Below are 15980 nucleotides of genomic sequence, written 5' to 3' on the forward strand. Positions count from 1 at the left end.
TTGCTGTCTTCATTAAACCAAGCACCACCGAAGAGGAAAGCCAATACCATGGAAACAGTCAGTTCTCCATATACCAGAGATGATTTCAAACCATTTGGTTCAACAAAAAACAACGAAATTTCCGCAAGAGACATGAACACATTCACCTAGTAACTGCTATGATGACAGCTACATCAGAGCTCATTGCTCTCCAACCAAGCTGATTTATTTAATTATTAATTAATTATTTAATAGTTGCAAAAAGAGGTCTTCTGTTCATAGCAATTAATTACATTCCCACCCTAAAAAATGGTGCTATGTTAGCATCTGCTGGATGTTTCCATGAAGACCACAGCAGCACTGATTCTAACAATGCAAATATTTGGTTCAGCAGCCGGTGGAATGCTTCACGAGGATTAACACACATTAAAACATGCAATTTTAACAACAGTCTTTTGGTTTTTTGTGTCAGTTGGCACACCAATAATTATTTCTGAATACAGGCATCTGATTCTGAATTTATCTGAACCTGCAATAAGAGTTAGTTTTCACTTGTATCCAGTGCATTCTACATCTTTTCTTCATAACATACAGGTGAGAATTGAATTATACCCCAGTAGGACAGCTTAGATTCTGAACCATAATCCTACAGCAAGGAGCGGATTCCTAAGTAAAATCTTTACACTGCAAAATATATCTGGTCCAGATCACAGCAAAAAGAACTGAATACATATCACATGATTAAAATACCCTAAATGATGATTTCTAAATGCATATTGACATGTTTGTTTAGTTTGTAAACAGACTATTCTTAGGTTTTTAAGCAGTTTTTTAGGTAACATAGAAACTTTATATGTTGTTTAGAACCTGTTGCTTATCTTGCAGTGCATGCTGGGCAGTGTCCAGATGATTCTGAAGATCCGCTCTTTGAGCAGCTTTTGATGCTTCTGCTGAAAGTAGCAATTCAGTCTTTGCTTTTACCTGAAAGACAAGTTGTATTTCTCTAAAACATCTATTTTACCGTAGTTCATTTTAATTTTTTAAACTCAGTAGTTTTCATGTCCTAGTGTAAAAAAAAAAAAAAGGAAGAAAGATTTTCAAGGTTTAGAAAAATATCAGGATTTTAAGCCACAGTTAGTTCTTACTTTGAGCTAAAAAACAGAAACAAAAAAAACCCACCAGTCCCACTCATCTTCTGTTCTAGGAAAATATTTTTACTTACAAATAAGGAACAATGGGATAGATTTACTGCATTCACACCCATGCATACCTTGATAACCTCAGACTACATGGACATTTAAGGGCCTCCAAAATTTTTAAAAGTAAAAAGAATAAGAAACAACAAAAATATGCTTCCACATGCATACTGTCTTTCTCTGCTCCTATCTGCCTGCTAGGGGGTAACCTCCCTTCCTTCCAAAACACCCAGCAATCAAAATTTAGAAGGTGGGTATGAATGGTGTTGGTGCAGAGAGGCAATATTCAGGGTCACCTGCTATTGTGGTTTACTGTTTTTCTCCCTAATAGAAATGTTACTTCTCTGAAGACTGTAAGGAAGCTCACATTGCCTTAAAAAGCAGTTGCAACAGTCCATAGATTATTCAGTTCTAATGTCTTGGTGAAAAAACAGCTCAGATAGATAGTGTAGCGAAGCCCAGTAAAAACATCACAAAGCTACATCAGAAATTCCCAGACCTGTTTGGAAACTGAGTAACACTAATTCGAAAGACACCACAGTGTATTAATCCAACAACAACAGTGCTAGCTGCTCCAAGTGTACTGATGCAAGAACTTCTGATCAAAAGTTATTTATTCTTTGGGATAGCTGAACATAATTAGCAGCTTTTAGCTTAACAGCACTTAATAGTAGGAGAGTCCTGGTTGAGTCCACACTGTGGAATTTCCTTATTTAGTAAATTAAATTGACAACAAGGTGGCCCACAGCTTTTTTTCGTTTTTGACAAAAGTCACCAGCACAGGAAATTTCTAGGCAACAGCAAGATCTCAGTGACTGGACAGACTTTCACTCTGGTGCAAAGAATCCAGGACTGGTAAGAGCAGGGGTTTGGGTGACTAATCATTACAAACACAACAAGAGATGCTTGAGGACAGATTTTCCCAACTCAGTCATGAACTTTGGGGTTTTTTTAATTTAAAAGAAAAAAAAAAAGCAAAAACAATATAGACAAAAACAACAACAAAAAAAAACCAACACTTGCCATCTATTGCTATTCTGAATCCACTTACATTCTCTTCAATTTTATCTGCCCTATTCTACTTCATTCGTCTGTTGTTAGAAACATGCAATTTTTCCCAAATTGCTTTGTATGTTCTCTGGAGAGAATACAGAAATCACAAGCACGGTTTACCATCACTAGACAGTATAGAGTTCCATTACCTGTACATCAAGTTGTGAAACTTTCTCTTTACTTTCATTTAGCTGGCTGGTTAGTTCAGTGATGTTTGCTTCCAGGGAGAGCACACGGTCTTGAGCAGCTCTTAGATGTGCCTTTTGCTCCTGCACTTGCTCGTGCAAATTCTCTTGGGCTTGTTTATGACTTTCTGATTGATTCTTGAGCTTCTCTGTCAGCTGAGTCACCTGCAGTGAAAAAAAAAAGGAGATAATTAGAAGAGAAGGCTGGAACAGCATGTCCAAGGAAGTCATAAATCTTTCGAATTTTAGCGTGTCTTGTCATGGCTTTGGAGACTCAACACTATCACATTTCTTTTTCTGAACTATTACAGTAAAGCTATATTGTACACAATACCAGAGTTTAAACAGGTTACCAGTTAAAAATGGAAGCAAAAGGGATTTGTCAATTTGGCCTTACTGTAAAAAAACCAAAATACTAAGGAGACAACAGATGCAGGCTAAACTGAATTTTGGTGTTGAAAGCAGGAATTAAACCTCTTTTTAAAATAAGAGAAACAAACATGTATATGTACCCAAAAATTATTTGCAAGCACATATTACTAGCATACGTACATAGGAAACATCTAGGAATTCATTTCCCTATGCTGATAGCAAGGAAGTCACCAAAACACAAGTCCTGTGAAATTTACAGTAAGATCTTTAAAGTAAGTACCAAAGAAACAGAAAAGTACACAAAAGATTAATGTCATATCTGATGAGATAGAAAAAAAGGAAACACAATTCACTAATGAGAATGAGAGAAAAGAAACAAGTCTCCGAGCTCTTACCTGTATTTGCAATGCATGGTTTTTCTCTTGTAGCTGGTTAAGAACTGCAGTTTCTCCTTCACCAGCTTGAATTTTTGCATATAAGTCCTCTCTTTCCTTTTCTAGCAGAGAGATGTTTTCTTTGCTTTTTTGAAGCAAAGCCTCGAGATTTTGGATTTTTTGGTCCTTATCTCCAATTTGTCGTAGTACTTGCTCCAAATCATTCTAGAAAATCGCATAATAGCTTCCTTAATTATAGAGACCTTAGAAGTTATTCCTAATGCATTAAATGTTGGATAAATTTATTAAACACTCTGTGTATATTCTGTTCTAGAATTAGAAGTTAATTTATTGAAACTAGTATAAGTCATGCAGGTCATTTTTAAAGAGAAAACATATTTAAACTAATCAAATCCTGAAATACACTTTCACATGAGGATACATAACTATGTTACCTGGGCTTCTCGTAGTTTTGCAGTAGTATTTTGCTGAAGTGTCTGCTGTTCCTGGTGCTGCTGTTTTGCCTTCTCTAATTGATGTTGCAATTCTGTGGAATTTGCTGCTTTTTCCTTTAGCTGAAACAAACAAACCAACCAACCAAACAAACAAACAAAACAGACTAATGAGTGAACAAGCACCATTCAGTATGCCAATACTGCTCAATGTTCGTTCTAATGCTAAAAGATTTTACTCTAAACACGAATATTTGAAAACTGGTATAAAAATAAAAGTGTATGATGCTAGGCAAAGAACCAAAATCTAACCAAAGCATTCATTACTATTAATAGGTGAGATTCTATATCACAAGTGAGAACTATAAAACAACTATCAGACATATATATATTTTAGCTCTCAAAAATCTAAAACATAAAAGATTTTTAGTATGTTTTTTCCAGCAGTTGTTAAGATGTAACATAACTGATAATATAGATACCTGTAAAACAACATCATTATTATTATTACTATTATTAGCAGTTTTAGTAGCAACTTCAGTTTAGCAATCTCTCCACTTCTATACTGGTCAAGGCTTTGCAGATTAGCTACAGAAAAGCTTTAAAGCTTTGGCAACGTACCACTCAGATATTTGGCCAATCCCCATACAGGCAGCAGAAAATCAGCCACATATACAAGATGCTCATTAAAACAAATAAAAATTAATAAAACAAGTGATTTCTGCCCATCCACCCCACGCAGGTTATTAACTATCAATGACGTGCTGTGCCATGTTCACTTTTTCTTCATATAGGGCTTTATCTACACACAAAAGTTTACCCGTATGAGCTTATGTGCACCTAAGTCTTTTTTTTGCAAGATACTTAGACAAAGCTCCTAAGTGCAAAAAGCACATCTTTTGTTCATCTGTAAAGCACCATGAACACCCATGCATCTGATAAGCATTTAGCCTTACAAAACCCGTAATGCATTTTGGCAGATTTTGACAATTTTACTGCAAGACTTTAACAGCGTTAGTCAAATGAAATTCCCATAAGGACAAACTTTACAAACCGCAACATCACAACAAGTGTATTCAGGCTACTGTCAGAACCAGAGCAAACTAGACACTCCATAAAAGCCCCTACCTGCTCTTCAGCACGAGAAAGTTTTAATTGCAGATCAGCCACCTGCTGCTCTTTGTCCATCAGTTTCTCACTCGACAGCTGCCTCTGTTCCTTGAGCCGCCCGTGCGCTTCCCCTAGCTGGCGCTCTGTTTCTAGAAGTTTACTGTGCAACTGCAAAAAAAAAAAAAAATCCATTTTTTCAGCCGTTCTTTAGCCAACAGCGCTGTATTTTAGAATCACTTTGGGCAGTGTTTACCAGAATTTTTCATAACCCAGACTGAAACAACTACATGAGCTCCTGAAGTCAGGTATGCACATCATACACCCCGGAACAGCATCAACTGCACAAGCATGAACAAATATTCAAAAAAGTAGGTTGGAGGGACCCAGAAACATCCTCATTTATCTACAGAAGCCCTTCAATATGAGTTATAGAGATTTAACAGAAACACAAAGAGGGCAATCCTTCAAAAACGTAAGGATTATCATGTAAAACAGTGATGCTTAGAGCAATCTCACACAGCGCGCACCTCACTCCTGCAGATCCAGCGGCTGAAGCACCATCCCTTTACCTGCTCCCACAATATACTGTTCTGTATTGCTAGACTAGCAAGAGTGTGATTTTTAGCTTGATCTGGCTACATCAATGGCATTCATTCTCTGCAGAGGAGAGATACATGAACCTTCAATGCAGGGGACACAGTAATTTTGGTAGCTTTACTCCAGCACCTCCCAGCAGCAGAGAGTAAGTAGGGGGATGTGCTCTTCCAGCTGGCCATAAGCCTGCCTTGTAATTTTTCCCGTCATCAAAAGCAGTACTGCACCATCTTCAAAGTGCAAGGATAGCCTTTTACAATTCACTGTTATAAAAAGCTCTCTCTCCATAAAATCAGCTTTTCTTTTGCTTGAAACTGTCACTATAGGCCCTGGGTTACCTCCTGCCTACTTCTACATGAACACACTCACGGATACACAAATGAACTTTCAACTCAATGCAAAAGCAGAGAATGGGCCTTGCAGCACAGTAAGAACTTTCTACAGGTATCAGATGAATGAAGAATTTCCCTACGAACTTCTCTACTTACCTACGAATTTATGTCCAAGACTCTTGAACCATTCACCTTTTAAGTCCAAGTTCTCCCTTCAATATCCCTAAACCTTTCTCATGCTTTCCTCAAATCCCTACTAATATCTAGGCAAAAGGCAGCACAATCTTGCTGCTCACTGCAAGCTGCCACTTGTTGACCAGCTGGCAGCCTCGCGGGACAGAAAAAGGAACAGTGGTTTTGATAACATTAAATCTTCCCCGCAGGCATTGAGGGGGTGAGGCATGAACGTAAGTCTCTCTCCTTTACCCAGCTGCCTGTTTCCACAAGAATTTAACACCGAAGAACCTAACGCTGAAGACCTTTGGGCCATCTGTCAAAATTTGGCTGAAGTTATCAAACAATGCAAGAGGTACAGGGAATGGAGACAGGGAAACAAATGTGTCTATGCCTTATTTTCTTAGGAAACCAAGCTAAATTATTTGTTTATATGTGCACAACCACAAAAACTGTGAATGAAAAGCTGTTCAGTATGGGGCCAAGATGCTGATTGCTAACTACGACTACACATTTAAGAGAGAGGTAGGAGAAGAGGGAGGACAGGGTGAGCAAAGAGACCTCTCTCCTCCAGTAATCAGGAACATTTGTCTTTTTCCGCAGGAATCACTAAATTATTAATACTTCCTACTCACTAAAAATATGAACAAAAGCTGGAACAAAAAATCTAATGAAGAAAGGGTGCAACAAGATAACTATAATAACTATTTATGGCTATGTTGGTACTGGGAGATAATATTTGGAAAGGGGGAAATCAGCAAACAACATTTCACAAAAGTTACAGGCACAGTTAAGTATTTTTGAAGGACTTTAAGATTGACTTTAAGTAAACAGAACCATAAAATCCAGGATTAGTCTATGTTACAGAATACAAAAATCATGAGAAAATACTTAGACTTTCAAAGATACGATCAAATAGATTCAAATTTTACCAACAACAGCAGCATTTATTAGCAATTAACATTTCTTCAAGACTGAAGGAGTCCATATTTTCTTGTGTTACTGTCTTCCTATTGCTGTGCTGGAACCGACATTATCATTGAAGTTCACTTCCATTGTGAAGATCACTTCCTTCATATCACCCAAATTCTAAAATACACAAAACTTAACCAGACAAGCATTTGTTCAAAGGAATTTTGAGAAGATGGCAAGGATTCCTTGAAAATGTGGTTTCACTAAACAGCTATACATATACCTTCATAAGCAGCATTCATTGTGTCAACATAAGCTATTGGGCTACATGCATAAAAAGATAATTCCATTAAAGTATTATAGAATCATAAAATCATAGAATAGTTTGGATTGGAAGGGACCTTTAAAGGTCATCTAGTCCAACCCCCTTGGCGTGGGCAGGGACATCTTCAGATAGATCAGGTTGCTCAGAGCCCCGTCCAACCTGACCTTGAATGTTTCCAGGGATGGGGCATCTACCACCTCCCTGGGCAACCTGTTCCAGTGTTTCACCACCCTCATTGCAAAAAATTTCTTCCTTATATCTAGTCTAAATCTACCCTCTTTTAGTTGAAAACCATTCTCCCTTGTCCTGTCGCAACAGGCTGCTAAAAAGTTTGCCGTCATCTTTCTTATAAGCCCCTTTAAGTACTGAAAGGCTGCAATAAGGTCTCCCCGAAGCCTGCTCTTCTCCAGGCTGAACAACCCCTCAGCTCCCTCAGCCTTTCTTCATAGGAGAGGCGTTCCATCCCCCTGATCATTTTTGTGGCCCTCCTCTGGACCCGCTCCAACAGGTCCACGTCTGTCTTGTGCTGAGGGCTCCAGAGCTGGATGCAGTACTCCAGGTGGGGTCTCACCAGAGTAGTAGAGGGGCGGAATCACCTCCCTCGACCTGCTGGCCACGCTTCTTTTGATGCAGCCCAGGACACGGTTGGCCTTCTGGGCTGCGAGCACACATTGTCAGATCATGTCCAGCTTTTCGTCCACCAGTACCCCCAAGTCCTTCTCAGCAGGGCTGCTGTCAATCCCTTCATTCCCCAGCCTGTATTGATACTGGGGGTTGCCCCGACCCAGGTGCAGGACCTTGCACTTGGCCTTGTTGAACCTCATGAGGTTCACACGGGCCCACTTCTCGAGCTTGTCCAGGTCCCTCTGGATGGCATCCCATCCCTCGGGCGTGTCAACCGCACCACTCAGCTTGGTGTTGAGGGTGCACTTGATCCCACTGTCTATGTCACTGATGAAGATATTAAACAGTACTGGTGCCTATATGGACCTGCTGAGGGTGCACTTGATCCCACTGTCTATGTCACTGATGAAGATATTAAACAGTACTCGTGCCTATATGGACCCCTGAAGGACACCAGTCATCATCGATCTCCATCTGGACATTGAGCCGTTGACCACTACCCTCTGGATGTGACCATCCAATCAATTCCTCACCCACTGGACAGTCCACCCATCAAATCCATACGTCTCCAGTTCAGAGAGAAGGATGTTGTGGGGGATCGTATCAAAGGCCTTACAGAGGTCCAGAGAGACGACATCTGTAGCCCTTCCCATGTCCACTGATGTAGTCACTCCATCATAGAAGGCCACTAGGTTGGTCAGGCAGGACTTGCCCTTGGTGAAGCCATGCTGGCTGTCTCAAATCACCTGCATGTCGTCCATGTGCCTTAGCAGAGCTTCCAGGAGGATCTGTTCCATGATTTTCCCAGGCACAGAAGTGAGACTGACTGGCCTTCCTGACTGGCCAGGTCTTCTTTTTTTCCCTTTTTAAAAATAGGGCTTATGTTTCCCCTTTTCCAGTCAGTGAGAACTTCACCAGACCGCCACGGCTTCTCAAATATGATGGATAGTGGCTTAGCAACTTCATCTGCCAGTTCCCTCAGGAGCCACGGATGGATCCCACGGACTTGTGCACCTTCAGGTTCCTTAGATGGTCTCGAACCTGATCTTCTCCTACAGTGGGCAGCTCTTCATTCTCCCAGTCCCTGCCTTTGCCTTCTGCGGCTTGGGCAGTGAGACTTGAGCACTTGCCAGTGAAGACCGAGGCAAAAAAGTCATTGAGTACCTCCACCTTCTCCGTATCCCGGGTAACCAGGTCTCCCGTTTTGTTCCGGAGGGGGCCCACATTTTCCCTAGTCTTCCTTTTATCCCCGACATACCTATAGAAGCTTTTCTTGTTGCCCTTGACATCCCTGGCCAGATTTAATTCTATCGGGGCTTTAGCTTTCCTAACCTGATCCCTGGCTGCTTGGACAATTCCTCTGTATTCCTCCCAGGTTACCTGTCCTTGCTTCCACCCTCTGTAGGCTTCCTTTTTGTGTTTGAGTTTGTCCAGGAGCTCCTTGTTCACCCATGCAGGCCTCCTGGCGTTTTTGCCTGACTTCCTCTTTGTTGGGATGCATCGCTCCTGAGCTTGGAGGAGGTGATCCTTGAATATTAACCAGCTTTCCTGGGCCCCTCTTCCCTCCAGGGCTTTATCCCATGGCACTCTACCAAGCAGATCCCTGAGGAGGCCAAAGTGTGCTCTCCTGAAGTCCAGAGTAGTGATCTTGCTGTGCGCCCTCCTCGGGGAGGTGAACAAATTAAGTGAACAAATACAAGAAATTTAGTCTTTTCATGACAATAGTAACTGAACCCTTGTTTGGAGTGAGAGAGAGGAAGAGAAGTTTTTGCTTGGCTTTAATTTTATTTTATGCCATCTATGAAGGGCTTTTTTTCCTCCACTATTCTTGTACAATACAATTCTAAAACACATCCTGAGATCCAGCAGCTTGTTCAGGTTTTCTTGCTTAGACTGTCTTCCTTCCCAATGGTATCACCAGAGAATGCGCAATGCTTCCATTTCCTTTCATAGGAATCCATTCAGCGATGCTTTATTCACCTTCCTCCTCCTTCATTTACCCACCCCAAAAATCCTTCCTGAAAACGCCCTCTCAGGCTGAAGCCAGATTTCAGCCGTCAGATTTCAACCTCTTGGCTGTGCTTCTGAAGCTTGCATCCATGTTGCCTAGGCAGACTGAGGCAGTTTTACCAAGTGAGGATTCCTAAGCAGATAACTAATAGCATTATCTCCCCTCCCCCTGACAGAAGACTGATGAGAGAAGGAAAGTTATTCTGGGGATGTAATACATACATAAATGAAGTTTTGCCAAGCCACCGTTCTTCCAAGATAAACTATACACGCACAGCTTGCAACTTCATCTATTTCAGACTTGACAAAGGGTTGAAAATTGAAAAACACTCACTTTAAAATGATAAAGCTTTAGCCGAGAGATTAAAATGAAGCACGTCATACTAACAAAAAAACAGATTATTTTTTCCATCTTAGGACTGGACACGATTCCTGATGCACAAATATTTCTCCAGTCTAACACATTACTCCCCAAGACACTACATAAAACAGAGTTCAACCAGCCTCAAATTTCAGTATGCTCAATGTTATATGAAAGTCCTGCTTCCATAACTCATTGGACTCAGCAGAACATTACGTAAACAGTGGGGAAACGTATGCTCTGGGTGTTCTCATAGCTATCAGCAACATAAAGAGAAGGTGTTTGTGGAGAGACACAAAGGAAGCAATATTAAGACTTCAAATGGTCCCTGCTTTTCACACTAAGTATTCCCTACTGTACTCACTATTCAATTTTAAAGCAAATCAAGCATTCTTCAATTCTAATGTAAAACGAAGACTCATTTTTCTCAAACTTCCTGTAGAGCAGTAAAATTACTACTGCTAGAAGTGAAACTACTTCTGATACTCTACCTGAATTTGTTTTTCTCATAACCTAAATTCGTTATAGCTTCAGCTACCTTACTGAACCAGAATAAATAACCTTGCTGACTTCTTAGGATTTGTCTATTACTGTATTTGTCATGGAAACTCAATATTCTGCGTTGCCCTCTCATTCGACAATATTGCCCTTATTTCAGGGAATGCATCAACAAAAAATGGGGAGAGGAAAAATTGTAGCATGAAAAAAGAGTTCATTTAACACTGTAAGAGAAGAAGAGTGGACAAAGAACCCGTCTCAGATCAGCCAAAGCCTTTTTTATTCATGTACAAAAAAAAGTCAAATCAGAACCTGAGAAATAAGCTATAAAATTTATGCTCATTCAACCTTAATCTTCAAAACTGAAATTATAAATATAGTTTTAAGAAGAGTTCCAGATAGAACAGAATTAGTAAGATGTTTCCCTTTCAGAAAAAGGGGAATTATACTACAGATAGACAGATATTACATTAGCCTTCCCAGAAATAAAAATGTGGAAAGGTGGTTATAACTGTAGATCTTGCTGAGTTTGATTGTGACACAGGGGCTACAACTGTCCTCATTTCCCCCTGCAAGAGTTTGGATCTACTAAAAAGATTCAAACATAACGACAAACAAATACCAAAGAATTTCTGCACTCTTATCACCGCCTCTTCTTTTTGCCTGGTCTTTTCTTTATTTCTCTAAGGGGAAGAGGTGATTGTATCTCATTCTCTGCAGTGTTAGGAAGAATGCTTTATATTTATTCAATTCAAATACCAGCTAGCTTTGTATTTATTCAAATACAAGTACTGGTTAGTTACTCCCCTTCAATAAGGAAATGCAAATGCATGTGCATGAAAAATAAGCATGCACAGTTTAAAAAACCTTAATGGGATGGTTTAAGGAACCATCCCAACAGGATGGTCTAGGAGGCTTAAGGAACCTTACCTGACTGAGCTCACTTTGGAGTTGCAGGCCATGCTGCTCTTTTTCCTCCCTCTGCTGCTGGAGCTGTTTACATTCTGCCTTGAGATGCTGGTACTTTGTCTCTACTTCGGACAACTCTTCTTTAAGTTTCTGGCTTGCTTCCCCCCTCTCACCTAGCTCTGTCTGTAATCTCTGTATCGAGGATTCAGATGCAGACAGCTTTGCCTGAAGCTGTTGGCAGTCCAGGTCTTTCTGGTGAAAGCTTGCCTGCATGTTCTTCTTACTCACAGATACTTCATTGTGTTTTTCTTCTAGCTGGGTGTAGTCCTGTTCTTTCTGCAGCAGCTTCTCAGCCAGACTCTAGGAAGAGAGTTACACAGCAATTCAGTTGCAATTCTGCTTACAGCTGTTCAATGCATTATTCAGATTTCTTCTCAAGTGTTGATGCTGAACGGTGAAGAACTTGCTCAAAAACATTATTAAGGGAAATATTGACCTCTATTTCGTATTACAAAAGTTAATTCTGGAGCCCATACAGCACACAGTTTCAACTGGAAATACTGTTTTTCATATTCTCACATAAATACACTTCCTCTTATTGAGAACACCACGCAAACTCTATTTCTGTATCCTGAAGACTAATTTGCTATCCCTGAATGTTCAAATTCTAGGTTATTACAACTGCATTTGCTTGGGGAAAAGTTGAAACAGTAATTGAGTTATTAGTACACAGAAGAAGTTTTCAAGTATCACCGTCCTTCATACAATTCCCTAAGCAACATTCGTGGTTTAATTCCTATCTAATCCTGTGCAGTCAGCATGCTGATCATTTTTAGAAGTACTCTAATTGTGCCCTGTCACTATACTTACAGCATGATCTACTATCCACATTATGGACGAGAACCTGTGAAAACTAATAAAATTTGTGATGTTGATAAATCACAGAATGAAACACTCAGGATTTAACCTTCATTTTAGAAGATGTTTTTACATTTTAATTCATACCATCTAGTTTCCTTGCATACAAATCAGCTCAAAGAGGATGGTTGCTTTGAGTTTGAAAACACTAAAAATTGGAATTCCCTAAAGGAAAGATGTGAACATCACTGAGCGTCAGATTTTTCTTACCACGTTAACAACAGTAAATATTGCAGGGTCTAAGGTCATACTATCAAATTTACACGCTGAGACAAATACTAAAAAAAAATTATTTACAGATACTTTTCAGTAAAACAGCTATTACATAATGATTTTTATCAAATTTCATGAACTAATCAAAACTATGTTCAGGTAGAAATTAAATATCTTAATGGACAAGATATAATTAAAGCTTAGGTTTTCCCCCAAGCTTAGCTGAGGCACTAACTAGAATTTCAAGCAGGACAACGAAGCCATGAGAACCATTTTGGTTTTCCAGCGGCACTTTTTAAAGCACACAAATACAGTTGCAGGGAAGCCCTCGTCATGGTCCAACCCAGGTAATTCATTCCACCTTCCTGAAATGCACCAGCAGGTTCCACTTATTGCAGCTTCTTAGTGATAACTATCTCAGTGAAGCATTACCATGCACGCCTTTTAAATGCTGGCGTTCTTCCTGCAGTTTCAGTGACACTGTATTCTCTAGTGACCCTTTCAATTAAAATACAGAAAAATAAAGAACACTTCTAGCATGTCAGCCTGAAAAAATGCCAACACTGAAGTCAGTCTTATGTATCAAAACTTCAGACAGTTCTGCAACTTTGGAATAACACTGTTCCAAAGATAAGATAGATAGTGCTGCAATTCTAGCTATGCTGGGCATCTTAAAAGTGCACTTCTGCACAGTATCCAGGGATGAAACCTGTTTTGCCAGGAAAAATAGCTGTAAAATTATTCAAGTAAGTTGAACAGTTGAACAGTTTTGTTCTTTACAGATTCTAACAAATGATAACTACATTGGTCATTATAAACCATATACAGATACTTTTATTTTACAATTGTGATACAATAAACAGAAGAATATATTAAAAAAAGAGAGGTTAGAAAACAAGCAATCTTGCAAATGACAAATCTAGCCATCCAGCAACCCATGTGAGAACAAATGTAATTACATAAGCATACAACTTACCCAAAAATTCTGGCTCAAGACTAAAGTTTGGCTGTTGAATTCTAGCCCTGAAGTAGTATATTTTGAAATGTTTCTTGAAAAATAAAACAACTTGTTGCTGTTACAGGTATGCAGAAATTTTTATATATGCATATACAAAATGCAGGAATAGAGGACATAAAGAACATATCAAGGTCAGGTGTCACTTTATCCTCCTAAAGCCAGCGGCAAGGCTCCTGCTGCTTTTAGAAAAGGCTTCACTCTCAGAACATAAAATAAAGTTGCAATTCCCTTTTCATTAAAGAGAACTGGCCAGGCAGGATCATTAACATTCATACTGAATCGTGTTCCTAAAATACCAACACATTACAGCACGTTTTTCATCATAGCTGGGCCAGTTAGAACTAAGGTATTAATATTACTACTACTTCGTAACTAGATCCACACGTCACATGTAGAAGTGCTATGACCTACTTTGTGAGGAGTCAGCGCAGGGCACTAACTTAAATTTTCAAGTAAAGTTGCAGGGGGGGAGGAAAAAAGAAACAGTTAACGTCTTGAAGCAGACTGAGACTCTGGAAAGCTTTCAGGAATTCCATGTAAAAAAGCCTCTTCACCATCACCTCACAAGCTATCCGAAGGACAGCCAAGAGCAGCAAAGGTGCTTTACCATCCCTTCACAAGCTATCCAAAGGACAGCCAAGAGCAGCAAAGGTGCTTCACCATCACCTTACAAGCTAGCCAAAGGACAGCCAAGACCAGCAGCTACGCAAGGTTGGAGATGCTGCTCCACATTTTGTGCTACTCTTCTCTCTTCCTCCCTGGTCTGATGAGCAACACAATGACAAATATCAGTGTTTAAAGCCACTGCCCCTGTCAGCTGAACACCTTCTGCAGTCATGAATGGCCAGACAGAGCCACAAACAGCTGCTGCTGCTTTCACAAGAGAAATGCTGCGTTTGCCCGACAGCCTGCTACCTCTGTGCGTGACTGAAGCCCACAGGCAGACTCGATGCCACAGAGCTGCCAAAGCTATGGTCATGCAGGTTACATCAGTGGACTCAGCAGTGTTTCCTGTGCCAGCTGCATCCCAGATATAAAAAGGGATATGTGGGCACACACCAGCCACCTCTCTTCCCCAAGCCTTGATTTCCACAAAAAAGAAAGAAGTTATGATGGTATGTTCCAGCACTCAGCAAAGAGCCTTGAGCCTTCAAAGCTCACAAGATACAAGGGGGAACACCACACTGATCCCTTCTTTTATAACTGCTCCATGGAAAAAACACGTAATACATGTTAGTAGTGACAGTGCCAGACATTAAAGAACGAACTCTGTGGTCACTGACCAAATTTCAGAATAGTTACGTCAGTAGAAGGTTGGAAACTAAGCATTCCTCCCTGTAGATAATGCATCACAATTTTCCTGAAAGAAAACAAACAAAAAACCCCACATGCAATGGGTTTGGAATTACAAGTCTTATACTTCAGGGAATACGCTGGTTTTTCACACATTAGGTCTCTTCTGGGCTACAGGCCATTACTGGCCTCTGCAAGGCAAGCCAAGCCCCATAATTACAGTCTTTACAAATGAAGGAAAGGCAGTTCCTGCCGATCTCAGAGAACTGATCTTATCTACTTGTCATCTGCTCTTCTCAGTATAGCTCCTGAAAAATATAAGAAACTGCTTGCTTGCTTTAGGTTGTACATGAGCTTGAAAAACTCTGTGTCAATGCACAGAAATATCTTCCCGCATTGCAATGGAATTATAAATGGATGTACACAGCAAAATGCAATATATTCTATTCTGTATTAATGGCTCCTCCCCCCCTCCCTGGCAGCTTCTTCAAGGAGTGCAAACTGTTCCAAGGGGGAGCAATTTCTGTTATTCGGGAAGCTAGTCTTACCTTTTCCAATTCTAGGTCCAAGTCCTCCAGGGCCAAGATTCCTTGGCTAGCATACCATTCTTATGGATATCGCCTTTCAAAAAGCTGCATAAAGAGGTGGCTGTAAACTGCTTTAAGTCACTGAAACTGAAAGAGGAAAAGTAGCTCGCTGCCACTTCTTTTCTACCTATTCCTCAAGTGGTATTTGGCATTAACCTGACATAGCAGAGGACTCTCCCTTAAAGTATGGTTATCTTATGCATCAATCTGTTTCATTCCATGTTGTTAATGGAATAGCAATATATTCAGGCAAGTGCTCTACACCATATAGCAATAATTTTGCCAAAAGCTTGATTCAGTGTTGCTGGTCTGTGGAAAAGTACAGCATGACAATTCTCACCATCTTAGATCTGCACCTGATTTAATGAGCTAAACCAAGAGTCATCCTACTCAAGGCAAGTTTAATTTACTAAATTTTAATTGCACCTTCTTATATTCTTTGCAAATGCTGCTTTAATATAATTACATATGATTACATTTGGTCTCTGTCC

General features: G+C 40.0%; 1 protein-coding gene across 2 annotated transcripts in view; it reads right to left on the minus strand.

Moving 5' to 3' along the window:
* EEA1 (early endosome antigen 1) overlaps window positions 1–15980 on the minus strand; it is a 73851-nt gene that overhangs the window by 20701 nt on the left and 37170 nt on the right. For both annotated transcript variants that reach the window (XM_075151055.1, XM_075151046.1), the window contains 6 exons: window positions 11482–11820; window positions 4740–4889; window positions 3615–3734; window positions 3181–3384; window positions 2378–2578; window positions 847–960 (listed from right to left, as the gene is read on the minus strand). In XM_075151055.1, the coding sequence (XP_075007156.1) occupies window positions 847–960; window positions 2378–2578; window positions 3181–3384; window positions 3615–3734; window positions 4740–4889; window positions 11482–11820 (1128 nt within the window). The remainder of the gene's footprint in view (window positions 1–846; window positions 961–2377; window positions 2579–3180; window positions 3385–3614; window positions 3735–4739; window positions 4890–11481; window positions 11821–15980) is intronic.

The sequence above is a fragment of the Calonectris borealis genome, chromosome 1, assembly GCF_964195595.1.
Source record: "Calonectris borealis chromosome 1, bCalBor7.hap1.2, whole genome shotgun sequence".
NCBI lineage: Eukaryota > Metazoa > Chordata > Aves > Procellariiformes > Procellariidae > Calonectris > Calonectris borealis.